This window comes from Panthera onca, chromosome E1 (genome assembly GCF_046562875.1).
Source record: "Panthera onca isolate mPanOnc1 chromosome E1, mPanOnc1 haplotype 2, whole genome shotgun sequence".
Classification (NCBI taxonomy): domain Eukaryota; kingdom Metazoa; phylum Chordata; class Mammalia; order Carnivora; family Felidae; genus Panthera; species Panthera onca.
In genome coordinates, this window is record NC_138352.1 from 36,640,882 (window position 1) to 36,663,149 (window position 22,268).

At 52.6% G+C, this 22,268-nt stretch overlaps 1 protein-coding gene across 1 annotated transcript in view; it reads left to right on the forward strand.

Annotated features, from left to right (window-relative positions):
- The window catches only part of RAB11FIP4 (RAB11 family interacting protein 4), a 124,244-nt gene that overhangs the window by 36,818 nt on the left and 65,158 nt on the right, over nucleotides 1-22,268 (forward strand). The window contains exons 2-3 of the mRNA XM_060646724.3: nucleotides 5,498-5,585; nucleotides 7,165-7,253. Coding sequence (XP_060502707.1) covers nucleotides 5,498-5,585; nucleotides 7,165-7,253 — 177 coding nt within the window. The remainder of the gene's footprint in view (nucleotides 1-5,497; nucleotides 5,586-7,164; nucleotides 7,254-22,268) is intronic.

Sequence of the window (22,268 nt, forward strand, 5' to 3'; positions counted from 1 at the left end):
GCCCGTCTGGCTGGCAGATCTGGAAATTAGGGAGGCGGGGGCGGCTGGGCACAGGCTCAGAGAGCATCTGGCTGGTGATCAATCAGACGGCGGCGGCAATGAGGTTTTAAACATCGTCTGGTCGGAGCCAGAAGAGATGTGACCCGGGGGGAATGAATGAATGGAAAATCAGCCCAAAGAGAAAGGCAACAGAAATAGAAGGGGAAGCCTGGTAATTGAGTGGCCCCAAAATGGAAAGATCAATATTTTACTGCCAGTGAACAAGCAGTGTCTCTGGCAGCCAGCTCGTGGCCCAGCCGTGTGTGGTTCAGTGAGAGCAGCTGCCCCTGCAGGCCCTGACAGGCCCAGGATGCCCTTCTCTTCCGACTAGAAGCCGAGAGGCGGCCCAGGGCAGCCTGGCCGTGGATGGTGTGCACGTCACACGGGGCGGGGGGCAGTGCCTGTGGCCCCGCTTCGCCGCAAAGACCACACGTGGGTGGTTATTTGCTGCACTTGCTGTGTGACCTTGAGCAAGTCCTTCCCCTGCTTGGGACTTGGCTTCCCTGCCTATAAAATAAAGGGCTGGGTCAACTGAATGTCCCCCCTCCCCGGCCCAGGGGTGCATTGGTAAAATGTGGTCTAGTTCCAGGAGGGTTGAGACTCTTGGTGATCCAGGTGACGGGTCCCCAGCCGCAGCAGGTAAGGGCCCAGATACGCAGGAAACCAGTAGACCGCAGAAGCTGATCGTCTGGGGCCAGCAGGACCTGGGTTCAAGGAAGGGTTACTGCCACGGTGACTGTCTAAACGTCTAACCTCTCCCGTCAGTCTCCTCAACTGTAGAATGGGAGGCTGTGATTGCAGCTGTTAAGGTTGTGAGGGTCAGAGATGAGAGCAAGTCGGGCCAGAGTTTAGCACACAGTTGAGCACAGAGTTGCTACAGTTGATGGCAAGCCCTCCGTGAACCCAGCAGGAATTACTAATACCTGTCTGCATGAGCCCTGCCACTGTTTATTTAGAAGGTCCTTGAGCCTCCAGTTGCGGTGTTAATATAATTGGCAGTTTTGTTACAATAATTTACAGTGGTCGCGTTTGCTTTCTAAAGGGCCGTACGGCCCGTGGCACACACTCTCCAGGGTCTCCGCTCTTTGATGAGCCCCGTGGGAGTCTCCTACGCCATAGCTCAGGGGTGTTCAGGGACTTTGCGGTGGCCCTCAGGACTTCATCTGTCTGCCTGTCATCAAGCAGCCCCGCACCTCCGCTCCAGGCCGGCTTTCCCTGGAGGCGGTGGGGGTCAGGGGGGCTGGACAGCCTGGTCCCACCAATGTCTCCCAGTCCCAGGGGGCGACGGACACTTGGAACCCGAGTGCACAGCCTGCTGCTTCTCAGGTGGACCTGAGACTGGGGCTCTGCAGCGGCCATTCAACAGTCAGTGACGATCCACTCTTGACTGCATCGGAGATAATTAAGTCATAGCTCCTGACCTTGGAGAGGATTGTGGGGGTGAGCGCGGGGAGGCTGGGAGGTACCGAATGTCCCAGCCCAGCCCCAGTGTTCACAGAGTCCCCACGATGCCAGTGGGGAGAGGGGCAGGAGGGGAGGCGGCGGGATCCTGGCCAGGGTGGTGGGTGCAGGTGGCACTGGGCATTGGGATCCTCAGAAGCCACGCCCCTGCCCGATAGTCAGGCTGTCCTTGCAGTGAGGGAAGGGGACAGCTGCAATGCTGAGGAGGCTCTGGCCGGGATGGGAGCCGGCAGGAAGCCACCTTCTTCCTTCACTGGAATTCCAACGTCCTGAGAGGTACCCAGGTTGAGGGGGTCCCGGACAGACCATGTATAGGCCCTGCCCACCCGTCACCCCCAGACTGACACCCGAGTGCAAAAAGCAGAGTCAGCTGGAATAGAGGTACGAGTGCAGGGCCACCAAGCTCAGGGAGGGAGAAGAGATGCCCGCTGCTCGCTCACCGCTCATCTCCAAAGCCAGCTGGGCGCGTCCCCATGAGGCCAGGCCGCTGGCAGCGACCAGGCCTTCAGACTCCCGCCGCAGCGGCCACCACTGGAAACACGTCCCATGGGCATGCAGGAAACACAGTCCTTAATGGACGGATGAATCCCCACCATGGCTTGGGCTTTGGAGCCTGCGGTGAGTGGTGTGGGCCACGGGCGTTAACAATACCGCCGGTAAGAGTAACCCCTTGCCTGCATGCTGTGTTCTAGGGTTTCCAGAGTGCTTTGATGTAGCCTGCCCGCAACCCAGCCCGAAAGGAGTCTAAAGAAAGAGCTCCTCTTTGCCCCACTGTGCTTTAGACACCGAGGGTGATTACTGGGAAGAGAGGGAAGGTGCCTGACGAGAGTGTGGCAGTGTGTGCGCACGCGTGCGTGTGTGTGTGTGTGTGTGTGACCGCGTGTGCGCTTGCCTGAGGCCCCCAGCAGAGTGCCCAGCATGTAGGAAGCGCCCAGTGAGTGAATGAAGGTTTGCGTGTGCGCTGAGGGGAGGGAGGGACTGCCACTAAGTTACAGGCTGATTTAGAAGCAGGCTTCCAGAAGAAATCTCAAGAAGCGGACTTTCAGTTGCTGGAACTATGGGTGGGGGTGGGGGAGGGGTGGGGGTGCGGGGGGGTGGAGCCTGGCGCTAATTAATTAGAAAAGAGAGTTCTTACGAAGTTGGCCATTGCCAAAAACTAAGGAAATGTACTCGGAGCTCTCGAGTGGGAAGTCACTTGCTCTGGCTGAACACTAAATTAAGACTTCGTTACAGAGAACAATTTGGCAACTGTTGCCAAAAGCCTTTAAAATTTAGATGACTCGGAAAAAAAGAAAAATTTAGATGACTCGGGGCACCTGGGTGGCTCAGTCGGTTAGGCTGCCGACTTTGGCTCAGGTCACGATCTCGCGGTCTGTTAGTTCGAGCCCCGCGTCGGGCTCTGTGCTGACAGCTCAGAGCCTGGAGCCTGTTTCAGATTCTGTGTCTCCCTCTCTCTGACCCTCCCCCGTTCATGCTCTGTCTCTCTCTGTCTCAAAAATAAATAAATGTTAAAAAAGTTTTTTTTAAATAAATTAAATTTAGATGACTCATAGAACCATTCATATTCGGTTATTCAACAAATGTTCGTGAAGCTTCTAGTATATGCCAGTCATGGTGGGAGCTACCGTGTATGCAGCCGTGATCGAAACAGACATGACCCGTGCCCTTAGGGAGCTTATTTCCTAGAGGGGAAGACACAAAGTAATAAAATTATCGCATAAAATATAATTACAAATTGCAGCAAGTGGTTTGAAGGAAAAGTATAGGGTGCTACAGGCTACTAGCAGGTGGACCCTAATTAGATGGGAGTGGTCAGGACAGGTTTGTCTCAGGGGGAGACATTTGATAAAGGTACAAACAGTGACCCGAAGGATGAATCAAATCAGGTGATGAATGACGGGAGGACAAGCATTTGAGTTGACGTACAGCATGTGCAAAGGCCCCGAGTCAGGAAAGAGTGGTTTGCTTAAGGAGCTGACTGGAAGCCAGTGTGGCTGGAATGCAGTGAGGGATAGAAAGAGTGGGAGGAGATGGGGCTGGAGGGGCCAGATCATCATATAGGACCTTGTAGACCACATTACAGAGTTTCGATTTTATCCTACGGGTAGTGGACAATCACTGGAAGGTTTTTACCAGGGGAGGAGGTGACAGAATCCAGTCGGAGTGGAGGATGAGCGGGAGAGAGTAGATGAATCAGGAAACTTCGGCAGCCAGGAAGGGAGATGATAATGGCTGTGACCCGTGGGACTCCATGGGTGATGTGGAAAAAAAAAAGTGGCTTTAGGGTATGGCATTTGGGTATGGATTGCATGCGGGTGAGAGGGAGCAGCCCCCGTAATGCTGCAGAACTGCACGATGGGCAGAAAGGGAGGGAGGATGCGGCCAGGGAGTGGGGTGTTCGAGTGAGTGACATTGGAAGAGGGGCAAGTCCTCGGTGTGGCTGGGGTGGCTCAGGGTCTCACCGGCTGAGGTGGGCTGGGGGAGAAAGCGATGAGGAAGTCAAGGATCTGAGGGGCCAGGGCTCAACTGGTCATCACACAGCTGTAGAAACCCCCAAAGATGAATTGTAATGACAAAAAGCAGGAAATAACGAAAATGCCCAACTATTAGGGGTCGTTAAGTCAATTAGGGTGTATCCACCATGCGGCATATCTTATAACCACGAACAACATGGGTGGTACCACAGGGCAGCACGGAAGGGTTTCTTTTTTTTTTTTTTAATTTTTTTTTTTAACGTTTATTTATTTTTGAGACAGAGAGAGACAGAGCATGAACTGGGTAGGGCCAGAGAGAGAGGGAGACAGAATCTGAAGCAGGCTCCAGGCTCTGAACTGTCAGCACAGAGCCCGACGCGGGGCTCGAACTCACGGACCGAGAGATAATGACCTGAGCCAAAGTCGGACGCTTAACCGACTGAGCCACCCAGGCGCCCCACAAAAGGGTTTCTGATTAAACTGTTAAGCAGGAGAGAACCTTCCAAACGTCAGGAATGGCTGAGTCCTTTGGGCTAAAAAAAAAAAAACCCTTATTAACAGACTTTATTTTTTAAACATTTTTTATGGAAGTATAAAGTACAAACAGAACAGAAAAGTGTGCCGGCCACAAGCAGACAGCTCAGTGGGTTTTCACTGTGTGGCCAGCATCCAGATCAATAAATAGAAACCCCCTTGGTACCTTCCCCCTCCTACAAAGTGCTACAAATGCAGCCACTGTCTTGACCGTAATTGGTTTTGCCTTAAATCTTATTTGATTTGTAATTTAAAATTCTCCAAGAATGTATACAAATGTGACATAATTATTTCCTCCTTGTGGACAAAGGGGAATTTGGCCAAGGGTCTCTCAGAACTACAAAAAAAAAAAAAAAACAACAACCAAAAAGTGGTTCAAACCATGTGTTTTTTCTTTAAGTTTATTTATTTTGAGAGTGGAGGAGGGGCAGAGAGAGAGAGAGAAATTGAGAGAGAGAGAATCCCAAGCAGGCTCTGTATTGTCAGAAGGGAGCCCAACTCAGGGTTTGAACTCACGAACCATGAGATCACGATTGAGCCAAAGTCAGGCACTTCACCGGCTGAGCCACCCAGCTGCACCCAAACTATGTGTTTTAAAGGGGAAAAAAAGTGGGAAATGGCAGGGTTTGATTCATTCTCTTTTCCGGAGTTTCTGCAGCGAGCTCGTATGATTTTTGTAGGAAAGAAACCATTAAGTTAAAAAAAAAAAAAAATCAGAGCGTTCACTCTCCATGTGCCAGTCTTCGTTGGAAGGCTCCTGGTGCTGTTTGTGGACCTCAAGAGAATCAAGTGGCCCGGCTGCCGTCGGGGGGGGGTTGGCGCTGATCCAGGGTGAGGGGTGGAGGCCTGGGAGGGGACACTGTATCCCCTTGGCTCAGGTGACAAGCCCTCCCTCCATTCCAGCCTCCCCAGCCACCCTCACCCCAGCTCCGTGAACCCCATGGGGCGTCTCTGGAGACCTCACATCTGTCCCTCCTTCCTTCTCACAGGTGGAAAAACTTGTCAAATATTTGGATCCCAACGACCTCGGGAGAATCAACTTCAAAGACTTTTGCCGAGGGGTGTTCGCCATGAAAGGTGAGACCTTTGGGTCCTAGGGGTCTCTCAGGATCCCGTCCAGCTGCAGAAGCTGGCCTGACTTGGGTCTCAGCTGAGATTCCTCCCCTGGGGACTGAGGAGAAGGATCCAGGCTCACCCCATGCCCACGGGACAGTCATTTCCTCCCTGCCCATCATCTGTCCTGTAGAGAAAGGTTTCTGATTGCTTTCCTTTCTCCTCCTTGAGTCCTCCTCCGGGTCACCTCCCTCCAGGATGACCCAGCTCCCTGGCAGTTTCCCAGGACACAGGACTTGCAGTTTTAAAACTAGGACAGGGGCGCCTGGGTGGCTCAGTCGGTTAAGCGGCTGACTTCAGCTCAGGTCATGATCTCGCCGTCTGTGAGCTCGAGCCCCGCATCGGGCTCTGTGCTGACCGCTCAGAGCCTGGAGCCTGTTTCAGATTCTGTGTCTCCCTCTCTCTCTGATCCTCCCCCGTTCATGCTCTGTCTCTCTCTGTCTCAAAAATAAATAAACGTTAAAAAAAAAAAAAAAGAGAATAAAACTAGGACAGCTGTGGGCAGACCCCGGGGCACAGTGGATGCCCATCTTCCTCCTTCTCTCCTGTTCTGTTTGTTTCCTCCCCTCTCTCTTCCTTGGGACTCCTCAGTCTCTTCCTCTCTTCCCCGCTCCCCTCCTTGAAGGAGCAAAATACAGTCCCTCTCTTTTCCCAATTCCAAGGCCATTGTGAGGCACCTCCAGGGATCAGAGGCCACTCATGGCCACTCTGGAGAAAGCGGCTTGGGCCAGCGGGCAAGCAGACTTGTTCAAGCCTCCCTGCTGGCTCTGAAGAGAACACAGGCCCGCGAGACTTTCCTGCCATCTGTGAAGGAAGCCATGTTTTCCTGTCAGGATGAACCTTTTTCTGTGGGGCACCTGCGGCTCTGGGAGGTTGGGAAGGAAGCAGGAATCACTTCCTTGGAGGTGAGGGCTGACAGGAAGTGAGCTGAGAGGTTGGGAGGGGCTGCACGCGGCCCCCACAAAGCCTTCCGCAGCGTGGACTGTAGGACCGCCACTGACTGGGCCTGTCATGTGCCCACGCCAGGTGCTTTGTGGGTTTGACCTCCTTTGTCTGAAAAGATATGGGGGCATGTGCTTAGGAGCCGCGGAGGGAGGCCATCTGTGTGACGCAGTCTGCAGGACGTGGAGCCATGCTGAGGGTGACCCTGTCCTTGATGTCCTGGAGTTTACAGGGCCGTCGAAGGCCTCAACCGCAGGGGAGTGTGTGCATTTGCAGTGTCTGTGAACCGGGCAGGGAGTACTGTCTCATGTCCCTTCCTCCAGAGAGGCCTCCTTGATTTCTCTTTGCCCCTGGCCTGCCCTCTGCATTTGGGAGTCTCTCTGCTGTGTGTTCTCTGTTGGGGTCAGTGCGCCTCAGCTCCACCGGCAGAGCCCGGGACCAGCCTCTCCAGGGCCTGGCGCGCCATCTCTGCCTTTGAAGGATCAGCTGGGCTCTTGGACACTTGGGCCACCTGCCCCCCCACAGCCCTTCTTGCCCTAGGCCCGTGGATCAGAAGCAAAGCTGCTGAGGTTCTGAGCCTGTGCTGTCTGTCCGTCTGCAGGGTGCGAGGAGCTGCTGAGAGATGTGCTGTCCGTGGAGAGCGCGGGGACGCTGCCCTGCACGCCCGAGATTCCAGACTGTGCGGAGCAGGTAAGAAGCGGGAGGCCCGAGGCCTCCCGTGAGCGGGTGGAGGAACTTCCCGAGGCGCTGCCTTGGCCTTTATTATCTTTTTGCTTCTGCTCCACCCCGTTGGTGTCTGGGACGCCCCAGGGCCTCCCCTTTCGAGGACACTTTGGCTTCAAAGTCAAGAAACAGTTTTTGGAACCTGAGCAGCCAGGCCCCTTGCGAGCCACAGCAAAGAGGGTAGGGACTGGGGGGTCCTCACGAAGCACTCGGCTCCCCTTCTCTGGTTCCAAGGAGAAACCGAGCCAAACAGGGGAAACGACAGACTTGAGCTCAACACCAGGCAGGACCGCATTTTGTTTTTCTTTTCTCCTCTGCCCTTAACCCACGGAGCCAACTGGTCCCTGTGTGGTTTTTCCCAAACGACAAGCCCCGCCGGGTCCTCGGTCCGCCAGTTCTCCAATGCCAAGCAGGCGTCTAGCGGTTCAGTTCCGTTCCAGAGTTAGTGCAGACCCCAAGGGTCACGGACGCAGTCCCATGAGCCTGCCCCACCGTGGGGCAGCTACAGATGGGGTGCCCAGGCTGCCTGCACTTGTGCTGGCAGGGGTCCCCACAACCCCCCTCGGGTTCAGTAATTCACTGGAACAAGTCACAGAACCCAGGGACACACCGTATTGGTGACTATCAGTTCGTTACAAAGGACACGACTCAGGAAGAGCCTAATGGGACAGGTGCAAAGGCAAAGCGTGGCGGGGGCCGGGGGTCGGTGAGGCGATCGCATGCCGTCTCCAGACCCACCGGCTTCCCCGCACATGTGTGTGTTCAGCAATCGGAAACTCTCGGAACTTCGAAAACCTGACGTGCAGCCTGGGGTGGGGGGATGGGCGAGCCGGATGTTCCCATCTTCTAATCACACTTGGGTCTTTCTGGTGGCCAGACCCATCCCGAGGCTCTCCAGGGACCCCCCGGTGTCACCTCCTCGGCAGGAACCCAGCCGTGTTGGGAAGGTGTTCCCTATGCGTGACTAAAGGCACTCCCATCACTCAGGAAGTCCTGAGGGCCTGAGGAACCCTGTGCCCGAGGTGGGGCACACGCCACAGCCCTCATGGCTGTTTTCCTTTATCCGTGCCCAGCGGTGTGTTTGTTATAAAGCTTCGGAACTCTTGTTCCAAACACTTGTGGCTACACCCTACAGACAGACACAGTTTAAGATGCGTATATTGACAGGCTCCAAGGGCCCTTCTGGCTGAGACACCCCAGGGCTGGAGGACGATTGGCTCGGTTTGTCATCCAGGCCACCTCCAATAACTTCTCTCCGCCTCTGGTTGGTGAACTCCCCCAAACAGAAGTATTTTCCATAGCTGAAGGAGATCCAGGACCCCAGAGGTCACTTAGGCCGGGTGGTGGGGTCAGGATTGGGACTGGATGAGCGGGAGTCCACACAGAGGGCTGTATTGCTGAGGGAGGCCAGCAAAATGATATTGGAGAAGCCAACGCTCAAAGGCGGCAGAAGCCAGAGCCAGGCACGGGGTGCGGGGCCAGGGCCCCCAACACGGAAGCCAGGTGGCTGGCCTCCAGGGTGCTGTGCCCAAAATGAGGGCCCCCAGGGATGAGTGCAGAGAGCTGGGCTCCAGGCCTGCCTTGACAGGCCCAGTGGATGTGGGGTGAATATGTATTTGAGCCCAGCTAATGGGATGTGGGCCAGGATCAGGGCAGAGGACTCCCCATGTGGGACAAACACGGAGCGGCCCCAGGGTTTTGGGGTGGACCCCTCGTGGAGAGCTGAGCAGGAAGCAAGGTGAGGAGGAAGGCTGTGGGGTCACCCAGGACTGGGTCCACACCCCACTTGGGCCACTGACTGGATATGCACACCGGACAAGCCGCTCTCAATCCCTCTGCGCCTCAGTTTCCTCAGCTGTAAACAGGGCTGGGCACGCCGGTCTAAAGGACCTGAGGAAATATGAATTTTCTTATTAGCGAGTACATGAGAGCTGCCTTCCTCCCGTGCCGCGTCGTGGAGGTCAGCACGAGAACGTGGTGCTCATCAGCTTTACCCTCGGACCCTGGTGTTTCGGTAGCCTGTCAAAATGGAGGCCTGCCCACGAGGAGCTGGAGGGCAGGGGGTAGCCGCCGCCAGGCTCCCCACCAGGGTCGCCCGGCAGGCCCTATCCCCGCAGCCACGGGCTGCTCACCTGGCCCCCATGCGTGGCCGTCCACGCTTCCAGAAGAAAAGGTGGGAAACAGACACGGAAGCCCTGGGCTCCAGGAGGATGCTCTGCTTTTAAACAACACTATTTTCCAGAATAAAAAGAGGTTAGAGGAAAAGCGAGAAGAACATGCCAGTCGAACCTCAGCAACCCCAGTACCCCTCATTTTCTCTCTCTCAGGACCTTGCCTGCGTATGTGTTTTTATTCCCCTGTGTTTAAGCCCCTCCGGGGGGATCGCTTCATGCCCTGCCTGTGGGTCTGGCTCTTTCAGGTGGCTCCGTTTGGCAGGACCCTGGGGAGGTGGAGACTGATCACTGCACACACTGCTCAGCCTTGTTCTGGAGCATCCAGTGGGGCAGCTCGGTTGACCCAGGGTCTGTTCCTTACCATGGACTCCTGAGTGCTGGGAGGTGGGAGGCAGGGGGGAACAGGTCAAAGTCCAGCCTGCTGGGCCTGTGGGCTCCTGCAGGGACAGGCTGTGAAGGCCCGGAGGCCCCGGGTCCCCGTGATGTGAATGAATCCACTTCCTGGCTCAGCCTCCTCTAATGTGTGGCTCTGGGCTCCCTTCGGCTAAAGGCCCACAGCTCCTCAGGTCGGGGGAGCAGAGGGCGCCAGCCTGGGCAGGTCTTAATCCCGTGGACCAGGCCCTCAGCACCCTGCTGTGTCCCAGCTGTCCCCTAGGGGTCAGCTTGAGACTGACAACGGCCTGGTCACTCAGGCTTCCAAAGTGCTGCTGGAGACGAAAGCGTAAGGGTGGTTTGGGGACCACGTAGGGATGACACGCTGATGGGACACCCTGGGGTGGGGACCTCTGACATCACCACTTGATGAGGGCCATCGTTAAAATGGTGAGACACTTTAGTGTTGCTGGTGGCCATAGGCACCCCGCACATGAAACTCTGGCCACTGGCTGTCACCGCCATGGCTCCCAGCCTGCTGTGCAGACTTTTGGGCCATGTGAGTCCCTCCTGGGTGGGTGCCACCTGTGCTGCATCAGTTCTGGAACTTACCGAATGTCACCCTAACTGTGTCCTCAGAGCCTGCGACACTGGGGCATCCAAAAGCGTCCCTGAGGCCTTAGTAAACCCAACGGTTGAGCGAGTTTCCCGGTGCAGGGGGATGTGAATTGGTCAGGGGATGCTGGGTGTCCCTGGTGTCCATGGATGAGTGTCCCTGGGCTAGGGTCTTAGGAAGCACCCTGGGAATCCCTCCCAAGGCTGGCCCGCTCAGTGGGCTGGCCCTTGTCCTCTTTTCTTTACAGCCCTCCATCTATATAGCACAGGGGTCCCCGTGGGCAGAGGGCATGGGCAGGTGTGGAGAGCCCCACTGCGGGCCCGAGAGGCAAGGGGGCGGTGCCGTGGAAGCTGACCCCACAAATGCTGTGAGATCCGGGGCCCTTGGTCATTCTCCTTCGTGGGCCAATTAATAGGGAACCCCCTAAAATGAATAGGGCATCAAGCCACCTGCTTCTCCTGTGAAACTGCCATCTCAGTGAATGATGTCACCAGCCAGCCAGCCCCCAGGCCGGAAAGTCATTGCTGCCGCCCCCACATCCAGCCGGCCTCGAGTCCCCTGATCCCCGCTTGCTGCCTTGTCCTTCTCCCCCTGCTGCCTACAGCTCTCTTCACCATCCCCAGCCTTTCTAGACCCTTAGCCCGGTGCCTCAGGATCTTCCCTAAGGGGCTGCTCTCTCACTCCCTTCTGGGACCCCTCATCACCAAAGGGATAAAACCAACTCCCACCTCCTTCTCCAGCCTCGCCACCCTGAAATCGGTGACAGCCGACTCTTCCTTATTCTTTGAAAAGGCTGAGTTCTCTCTTGCGTCCCAGACTTTGTATAAGTTTTGTCTTTCTCCAGGGATGTCCTCCCACCCACTGTCCCTGGGCTAACTTCTGCTCAGCATTAAGACTTACGCTTCCTCCAGGAAGCCTCCCCTGGTTTCCCTCTGCCCCAGCCTGGAGAAGGACCTGCCCTGAACTTCGTTGAGGCCCTGGGCCTTAACCTCAGCCTCCAGGGTGGCTCCAAGTCCCCTCCATAGTGACACCATTTTCACCCTGTGGTGACAGGACTCAAGCTGACCCTGTCTCCATATCCAGCACACCCGTATTCATGCTGCATAGAATGTTCTGTAAGTATTTCTAGGATTAGAAATCTAAAAATGGAATTGCTGTATCAAAGAGTGTGCAGACCCTATTTATTTTTTATTTTTTGGCTAAATGGCACTTTCTCCCTCTCTCTCTCTCTCTTTCTCTCTCTCTCTGTTTAAATAGGCTCTACCCCCAACACGGGGCTCAAACTAACCACCCCAAGATCAAGAACCCCTTTGTTCTACTGACTAAGCCAGCCAGGCACCAACATTTATTTCTTTTTTTTTTAAGAAATGCGTCAAAATTTTTCTTCTAAAAAGGCAGTAGTGATGTATCATCTGACCGTATGTGAGAGTGTCCATTTCCTCACCCCTTTGCCAACCCTGGAAGGTCTCCACCTACCTGCCAGTCTCCCCTCCACTCCTCCCTTCCCTTCTCTGCTCACCAGCCTGATGGAGGGAGACTCCCCCTTGCTTTCTTTGCATTGACATTTATTTACTAGTGAGGTAGACCATGTGTCCTGTTCACTGGCCCTTTGGATTTCTTCTTTGGGGAGTTCATAGTCTTTGCTCTTTTTCCTTTGGGTTGTTTGTCTTTCCCTTATTGATTTATAAGACATCTAAATATATTCTGTCAATCTTTATGCATTTTGCTTGTACTTTAATCTTGGGTTTGGCGTCTTTATTGCACAGAATTTTAAAATTCTTACGTGATCATTACCCGTCCTTTTATGCCATTCACATGTTATGCCTTCTTTATCTCAAGGCTATAAACGTATCCCCCTATATATATTTTTTTTTTCCGATACTTTTAGACAAAACGTGTTTATGCTTAGCTCTTTGATCCACCTGCAGACTATTTTTGCTTTTGATAAGGGTATAGTCATCCGGCATCATTATTTTCAAAATGTTGCCAGCTGTTCAAGCTCCTACTGTCAGATCATCTCTCTTTCCCCACTCATTTGAAATTTCACCCCTTTCTCGTATGCTAAATTTCCTTATAAACACGGATTTCCTTCTGGACTCTGGTCTGTTTATTGATCTATTTGTCTATCTATTTCTAAGCCAAAACCAGTTCAGCTACTCTCGCTTTATAGTTTGATATCTATAGAGGCGGTCTCCTTCATCCTTCTTTATTTAAGAACATTTTTTTGTTATTCTTACATATTTTCTCTTTGAGAATATTCTTTTTTGTCAAAACCTGTTAAAAATCCTGCTAGAGATTTTGTTTGAAATTTATACATCACATGAAGGGAATTGGCTTCTTTACAATATTGAATCCTCTCATCCAGGAACATAATATATCTCTTCATTTATTCTGGCTTTCTTTTACGCCAGGACTTCAGAATAGTTTTATTTCTCAAATAGATTCTGTGTGTTTCTTCGTAGGGTGACTGTATTTTCGAGTCCCTATTGCTGTTATGTGTAGAATCCTTTTGCTGCAATATTTCCTAATTGGTTATGTCTGTTGTATAGGATAGCTTTTGATTTGGGGTGTTGATCTTGTCATGACAACCTTACTAAACCCCCTTATTAGCTCTAGTATCTCACTTATATGCTATTTTCTAACCTTCATTCTATATACTCATGTAGCTATATGACTTTCCTGCATAAATTTATTTTTTTTTAATTTTTTAAATGTTTATTTATTTTTGAGAGAGAGAGAGAGGAGCCCACAAGCCCAAGTGGGGGAGGGACAGAAAGAATGGGAGACACAGAATCTGAAGCAAGCACCAGGCTCCGAGCTGTCAGCACAGAGCCCGACACGGGGCTCAAATCCATGAACCGTGAGATCATGACCTGAGCTGAAGTCGGATGCTTAACAGACGGAGCCACCCAGGTGCCCCGACTCTGTATAAATTTAAATAGCAACTTATTATTTCGTCACAAGAAGACAACCACATTTTTTTTTTACCAGTTCCTCATTGTTAGCATATATGTACATATATATTAATGGAATTTGGGGGGTTAACAAAAGCAGTGTAACCATCATTCTTGTAGCTAAGTGGTTCCCCATGACAGCAATCATTGCTTTAGAGTAAGTCTGAGGTTGGCAGACTACAGTTCCTATGGGCCAAATGTAGCCACCTGTTTTTATAAATAAAATTTTATTGGAACACATTCACCCCTGTTTGCTCACCGCTTGCCTGTGGCTGCTTTCACATTACAGTGGCAGAGTTGGGTGGCTACCACAAAGCCTACACTATTTCCTATCTGCCCTTTACAGAAAAAGTTTGCCAACCTTTTGGATAAATCCTGCTAAGTGGAAACTATTTTATCAAAAGGATGCACATCTTAAAATTTCTAATACAACCGCCCAATTCCTTTCCAGAAGATGTCTCATTTACTCTCCCATCAGGATTGTACCCTTTTGGTACGGGGTGTTAAAGGATTTCTCAAATCTTTTTTTTTTTTTTAATTTTTTTAACGTTTTTTATTTATTTTTGAGACAGAGAGAGACAGAGCATGAACGGGGGAGGGCCAGAGAGAGAGGGAGACACAGAATCGGAAGCAGGCTCCAGGCTCTGAGCCGTCAGCCCAGAGCCCGATGCGGGGCTCGAACTCACGGACCGCAAGATCGTGACCTGAGCTGAAGTCGGACGCTTAACCGACTGAGCCACCCAGGCGCCCCTCTCAAATCTTTTTAATTTGAGAGGCTGAAAAAATTAGGATTGCTCTATTGAATTAAATATGGTTGAACTTGGGGCGCCTGGCTGGCTCAGTCAGTAGAACATGTGACTCTTGATCTCAGGATCTCAAGCCCTGCAATGAGCATAGTGATTGCTTAAAAAATAAATAAAATGAAATACGGTTGAACTTCTTAAATTACATTTATTGGTCATTAGGAGTTCTTTGCTCATTAACTGCCTGCCCACATTTTTCACCCTAGTTTCTTTGGATGTATTAATATTCATTGATTTAGAAAAACTAGAAATATTAAATTTTCTTTTTCTTTTTCTATTTTTTTTAATGTTTATTTATTTATTTATTTATTTGAGAGAGAGAGAGAGAGAGCAAGCAGGGGAGGGACAGAGAGAGAGGGAGACACAGAATCGGAAATAGGATCCAGGCTCTGAGCTGTCAGCCCAGAGCCTGACATGGGGCTCAGACCCACAAATCATGAGATCGTGACCTGAGCCAAAGTCGGACGCTTAACCGGCTGAGCCACCCAGGTGCCCCTCTTTTTCTTTTTTTTAAGTTTATTTACTTATTTTGAGAGAGACAAGGGGGGTGAGGCAGAAAGAGAGGGAGAGAGAAACCCAAGCAGGCTCCGTGCTGTCAGCTTAGAGCCCCATGTCGGGCTGGAACTCAGGAAACGTGAGACCATGACCTGAGCTGAAACCGAGAGTCAGATGCTCAACCGACTGAGCCACCCAGGTGCCCCAGGTATGTTACATTCTTTGACATACATTACAAATATTTTTTCAGCTTGTCATTTGTTTTTAACTTTGTTTATGACAGCAAGTTTATAATTCTTTTATAGCCAACTCATCAATCTCTTCCGTTATGGCTTTGGCTTTTGGTGTGGTGCTTAGAAGGTCTTTCCTGCCCAAGACCGTGGAACTAGTCTATCTTATCTTTATTTTGTGTATTCGGTCTTTATATTTACAGCTTTGATCCATGGAATTAATGTTGATGTCTAGCGTGAGATAGGGATGCGCTTTCCTTTTTTCTCCTCTGCCCCTCACCCTCCCCCCTGCCCACCTCACCCCCCACCCTGGGAACCAGAAGCTCTTTCAAGGTTACACAGCAGCCGTCCGATGGCAAAACAAATGGGGTTTGCTGGGCATCCAGGCTCCAGGCCTGGGCCCAAACTGGCCCTTCTGCTCATATTCAGAAGGAGCTCTGCCCAACCCCCCCCACGCCCTACCCACCCCCCCCCCCCGTCTCCCTCATGCCTGCCCCCCCCCCCCCCATCTTGCCAGGACAGCTTTTAAAAATCTGCCCTGTGCTTCTGTCTGGAACTGGCCCAGGGAGCTTATGGTCTGCAGGTCCACGCATATTTTGCCTAACTTCATCCCTCCTAGAGCGAGTGTTCCTAACACCGCTTGTGACAATGGCACTTTTAGAGTCTAAAAACGCTTTTTCTGACAAACGGCGCTCTGATTCGGCTGTGCTGCTGGCGGTGTGGGTGGTGGTATCCTGTGTGCCGATGACTGGTGAGGCGAGAGGGCGTCTAACTCAGCGGGCTCAGCGAGGGGCCCGGCTTCGTCCTTTCTGCTGAATATGGCCACAGTATTTCTCTATGTTCGATACCTCCCTCCTCCTGAAGGAAAGAATAATCCTCTTGTCCCAAGCCTCCTAGTTTGTGTCAGAATGAAAGATCTTTGAGTCGCATCTTGGGGGAATAACTGAACTCTGATGAAAATGGGAGTGGCTGGGACAGAAGCAGAGCTGATGGGCCTTTCATTTGTCCCCACGCTCCATCCTGGTCTGCCCTGGATGGCCTGTCCCCCACTTTCTGTCCCCAACCGTCCCTGCCCTAAGAAGGCTGGGCTGAGCCAGCCACCAGCACTGGCTTCTCCGGGCAGTCGTGCGTTCCACCTCCTTCCTGCTCCCCGCCCCCCCCCCCCCCTTATTGATCAAGTTCACGCTCACCTTCAGAACCTGGACTCACGGAGTTAGCACCTGAGCAAACTTTGGAGCGTGGCCACCTACATCTCATCTTGAAAGGGTTTTGTTCGATTATTACCCTGTAAGGTATTAACCAATTTTGCATCTAACTTTGCAGTTTACTGTCAGCATTATTTCTTTCACTGACTATACACACCCGGATCTCGCCTGTTCTCCTTGAAAGCAGCTGGCTGCCCCAACATGCCGGGTCCCTCATTAATGAGTTAAGTAAATTTTTGACACAGGTAATTGTGGGAAAATACAAACGCGCACAATCACATAAGGACCGATGTTAGTTCTCAGAAGCAGCCCAGTCCAAACTAGGGGTTCTCAACCCCGGCTACACATTGGATCCGTGTCGGGTGCTTTCAAAAGATACTGATGCCTAGGCCCCACCTCCCGGAGATTCTGACTTAATTCATCTGAGGAGGGGTCCACTTGTTTATTTTTAAAAGTTCCCCAAGTAGCGTCTGGGAGGCTCCGTCGATTAAGCATCTGACTCTTGATTTCGGCTCAGGTCATGATCTCACGGTTCATGGGTTCGAGCCCCGAGTCGGGCTCTGTGCTGATGGTGCATAGCCTGCTCAAGATTCTCTCTCTCCCTCTCTCTGTTCCTTCCCTCCTCGCTTGTGCACTTTCTCTCTCTCTCAAAAAACAATAATAAACTTTAAAAAAAAAGTTCCCCAAGTAATTCTAACGCACACCCAAAGTTGAAAAGTAAACGTCTAAACCGGGAGTTCTCGAACTTTGCCACGAATTTTAATTGCCTGGGAGCTTTTAAGATTCTGGATACCCAGGCTGTCCCTCATACCTGTCAACCCAGAATCTCTAGGGTTTTGCCTTTTTAAAAGCTCCTCAGGGGGCACCTGGCTGGCTCAGTTGTCCAACTTCGGCTTGGGTCATGATCTTGTGGCTCGTGAGTTCAAGCCCCGTGTCAGGCTCAGTGCTGACAGCTCGGAGCCTGGAGCCTGCTTCAGATTCTTTGTCCCTCTCTCTCTGTCTCTCCGTCTCGAATAAACATTAAAAAATAAAAAAAAAATAAAAGCTCCCAGACGATTCCATGAAGCCGTGACCCTGTAACATGCTGGTTCATACTGTGACAATGGCCACTGGAGCAGCCAGTGGGTTCAAGAAATATCGGCTGCCCTTTGACTGGTGTGGGATTGCAGGGCCCTGCTCCGAGGCGGCCGCCCTCCGTAGAACCAGGCTGCCCGATGCTCAGGCTCAGGGAGGGAGCATTCTTGGGGTCCAGTGAGCCATGATGCTGCTTTTCCAGAGAGAGGCCCTGCAAGGGCCCGTGGGGCCTCTGGGTCAGCCAGGCCGGGGTGTTCCCTGTGTCAGAGCCGAAACGGGAATCGTATGAGACGTTCCTCACCTGAGGCCCAACGTAGAAACCTTCTGAGAGCTCAGGCTCCCGCTACAGAAGCTACAAATCTACTTTTCCTCCAACGTTTTACCTTGAAAGTTGTCAACTCCAGGGAAGACGTAAGAGTCGTGCAATTGAATACCCATTTATCTGGCTCCCGACACTTGCTTTTTCTGTATTTGTGTGCCTGTGTATCCTTTATTTATTTGTTGGTGGACCATCTGAAAGTTCGTGGCAGGGGAGCCCGGGTGGCTCAGTCGGTTAAGTGTCTGACTCTCGGTCTCAGCTCAGGACTTAATCTCAGGGTCATGAGTTCAAGCCCTGTGTTGGGCTCCATGTTGGGCTCTGTGCCGGGCACCAAACCTACTTAAAAAAAAAAGTTAGTTGCAGGCCTTATGACACTTCATCCCTAAATACTTGACCATATTCCTAAGAGCAACGATGTCCTCTGACATAACCACAATACGGTTCTCACTTGTGAGGAGTTGAACATGGAGGCGATATATTATTTAATATAAATTCTATATTCAAGTTTTCCCAATATTTTCGGAACTTTTTTTAATTTAAAAATTTTTAATGTCTATTCATTTTTGAGAGACAGAGTGTGAGCGGATGAGGGGCAGAGAGAGAGGGAGACACAGAATCTGAAGCAGGTTCCGGGCTCTGAGCCGTCAGCACGGAGCCTGATGCGGGGCTTGAACCATGAACTGTGAGATCATGACCTGAGCCAAAGTTGGACACTTAACCGATTGAGCCACCCAGGCGCCCCATAACTTTTCTTTTTGATCTCAGGTGCAATCTAGCATCACATGTTATATTAGTTGTCATGTCTCTTTAGTCTCCATTCATCTAGAATAGTTCACCAGCCTTTTTTTTTTTTTTTTTTTTTTTTTTTTTGCACCCTTAATGACATTGACATTTTTGATGAGTTCAAGCCAGTTGTTCCAGAGAATGAACTCAATTTGTATTTGCCCATATTGATCATCTAGCCCTTTGGGGTAGTGCAATTTAAATCCAAATTAAAATGGGGGTGGAGGGGAGCCTGGATGGCCCAGTTGGTTAAGTGTCAAACCTCGGCTCAGGTCACGGTCTCACGGCTCGTGGGTTCGAGCCCCATGTCGGGCTGTTTGCTGTCAGTGCAGAGCCCGCTTTGGATCCTCTGTCCCCCTCTCTCTGCCCCTCCCCCGCTCATGCATGCGCGCTCTCTCTCTCTCTGTCTCAAAAATAAACATTAAAATAAAATAAAATGGGGTGGAGGGTGGGGAGTTCTACTGGGTTTGTTTTTCTGCTCCATATGCATTTAAAGTGCCCATTGTTGGTGCCTACTCAACAGGTCTCAGTATTCCCAGTGGTAAAGCAGCCAGCAAGTGGGGTGTGGGGACAGTAGGGGAGCACCGTGAGGCACCTGTCCCCAGAATCGGGAGAAGGCTGCCGCCCTGGTGCCGTGGGAACATGCCATGGGCCACGAGGGTGTCTCTGCAGCTCACGACGAACCTTGGCACCTGGCCCCAGAGTGCAGCATGAGGAGACGGGGGTCCTTGCTCCATGGCAGTGGCCACATCTCCGTCCTCTCTGGGCTGGTGTCCTAAGCAGTGAGATGAGGGCATCAGAGTAGGCATCGTGTTCTCTTGGAGGGCTGACGTCAGGAGAAAACTGTAAAATGGGGCCGGTGGGAGAACCGCATGGGCCTCCTGGGGACTACGTGGGCTAACGTGGGGAAGACACCTGAGCCTCTGGGATGCTGTGCATGGCATCTCTCAAGGCACCCAGGCCTGATGGGCCCTGAGCGCCATCTTCCTGGGATCCCAACTGCAACGCAGGAATCAGGGAAAACCTCATCAAACATTAAAACGCATAATTCACACGCGTTTGAAAAATAAGAAGGAGGACTTTTATGTTTGTGTATTTATTTATTTTGAGAGAGAGAGAGAGAGAATACAAGCAGGGGAGGGGCAGAGAAAGAGAGAACCCCAAGCAAACCCTGCACTGTCAGCGCAGAGCCCGACGCGGGACTCAAACCCACAAACCGTGAGATCACGTCCTGAGCCAACACCGAGAATCGGACGCTCAACCGGCTGCGCCACCCAGGCGCCCCAAGAAGGAAGTTTTAAAATAGTTGTATTTGAAAGGTTGCTCTTTTTTGAGTCCTGCTCCTGTAACCAGCTCGGGCCCCCCTGCCTCTAGAGTGTGGCCACTTTATATAAGATATCACTATTATTGCTGTTTTATGATAATAAAATAAAAGCGATGTCCATTTTCGTAACAAAACTGGCCTTGGCTGGGGAGGGAGAGAAACAGGGAAATTCGACCCTGGGTGGCTGGGGCCAGGGAGGGGCTCCCCGGGCAGGAATCTGTGGACGATATGATTTCACCTCTTCCCACGGCTGGCCTCAAGGAGGCTTGGTTCAAGCCCTCTCTGTCTGGGGGCTGCCCTATCTTGCAGGAGCCCTTTAGGCCAGATCCTTACCAGGCACGGCTAATCCTCGCCCGGGCTGCTCTGAACCCCGGGACAAGCTCAGGGTTGAGTCAGGAGGGCTGAACGCGCATTCCACTTGCCCACTTTCTCTGTGTGTCCTTGGGCAAGTCGCTTCACGTCTCTGAGGCTTCTTCATGTCCACAGGTGTAACATCAAGGGAGTCATGCCTCACTCACACATGAAATCATGTGGCTAAGGGTCCTGACGTAAACGAGGCCCTCAGTAAGTGGTAGGGTTGTTGTTGTTGTTGTTGTTGTTGTTGTTTTCCAGTTTATTTAGAGAGAGAGAGAGAGAGAGAGAGAGAGAGCGTGAGTGGGAGACGGGGGAGCAGAGCGCAAGGGAGAGAGGGAGAATCCCTAGCAGGCTCCACACTGCCAGAGCAGAGCCCGACGTGGGGCTCGAACTCATGAACCCACGAGCCCCTGACCTGAGCCGAAACCAAGAGTCGGACGCTTAACCAACTGAGCCACCCGGGGGGGCCCCGGTAAGGGGTAGCTTTGATTGTCTTCTCAGTGTGGCTCTGATCCCTGAGGGGAATTCTGGAGAGCACAAGTGACATCTCCTTCCCTTCCCTCCCCTCTCCCAAAGGCACCAACTGCACCCACACACGGTGCCCTCCTGGGATGGTGGGTGACGTGACCCTGCTCTGACAAAGAGCGCTCCTCTGCCTGAGCCCCGGGTCCCAGGCCCTCTTGGCTGCCGGAGGACGAGCGCCCGCGGCCCCAGCCCTGGTGTTGCCACTTGGTGTGCAGTGGATGTAATATCATGATGCCCACCTGAGCCCATCACCCCTTTCCTCAAAGCTCTCTGCACCCACTTTCTCATCTCTGTTTCTGCTCCCCCTCTCAACCCTGTCTTGGCCCCTCTTTTCATGGTCACCAGGGTTTCTGCCTTGTCCAGTCTGAGGGTGGGTTCTCATTCTCGTTTTATGGGAACTCTCAGCAGGACCTGGTCCGGACGACCTCCCCCTTCTCGAGACTTCTCCCCTTCGCTCCACGGGCTCCCTCCTACCTGTCCGTCTCTTCCTCCTCAGTCACCTTTGTGGGCTTCACGCCCTCTGGCTCCAGTTAGGTGGTGGTGGTCCCAGGTCTGGGTCCTCAGCCCTCTGCTCGTGCTCACCTACACCCCCTCCTGGTGCCGGGGCTCTAAATGCAAGGTTACCCGCCAGCTCCCGGCGGTATGTCCCCACTGTCTTTGCCTTTGGCTCCAGACTCCTGTATGCAGTCATGTCTGACACTCAACCCCTTGTGCCTGCTCCGCCTCTCCGCCCCAACGGCTCCCCCCCACCATCAGCAAATGCCATCCTGATGCTCAGACCAAGGGCTGGTTAATTTCTTTTTTTATTTCTTTTTTCCTTTTTTTTTTAAATGTTTATTTTTGAGACAGAGACAGAGACAGAGGGCAAGTGGGAGAGGAACAAAGAGAGAGGGAAAACACAGAATCAGAAGCAGGCTCCAGGGTCTGAGCGTTCAGCACAGAGCCTGATGCGGGGCTCGAACCCACGAACCGTGAGTGAGATCACGACCTGAGCCGAAGTCAGACGCTTAACCGGCTGAGCCACCCAGGCGCCCCTACGTGTGTCTTGTCTGTGTCCCCCATGTTCGGTCCGTGGGTGGAGGACTTTGCCTGTCTCTTCCCTGCCGAGCCTGCCTCGCGGAGCACAGCGCCTGGCTCGGAGAGGCCGGCGTGCATGCGGGCCGCACAGGTGGATGGATGAACCCCAGCTGTGCCAGGGAGGGATGGGGTGGGCATCCTCCCACCTGGGAGCACTTGGGGGACGTCCCCTCCAGCTCGAAGGCTGTAAAGTCACGCTGTGCCTCCGTGCTTTGGGGGGCTCAGACAGGAGCCGAAAGGGAGGTGACTGGTTGCTCTGACTCTGTCCCTGAGCTCCGATGCTTTGATGCGAGCAGGAATCGCTTGGGGGACTTAACAAAACACGGCCTCCGATTCTGCGCCTTCTACCTGCATCCGGGTGATGGTGGCTGCTGGTCGGGGATCACACAGGCAGCGCCTTTGGTGGGTGACTCGCGGGTCCATCCCTCGAAAGAGCTCTGAGGGTCCCTGCCTCGCCTCCTCCCTCCTCCCCGCACTCTCCGCTAGCAGCTGGTCTTTCTAGCCGTCACTGTCACCTCCGCGTGTGGTGAGGCCTGCAGCTTTCTGTCTCCGCACGCCTGCTACCGTGACAGACGAGACAGATTCTCTGCCAGAAATTGTGCTCAGCCGCTAGCTTCTGCCACGCCTCTGTCTCCTCTCTGCACTCTTCTCCTCGAGGCAGACTCCTTGGGGATGCT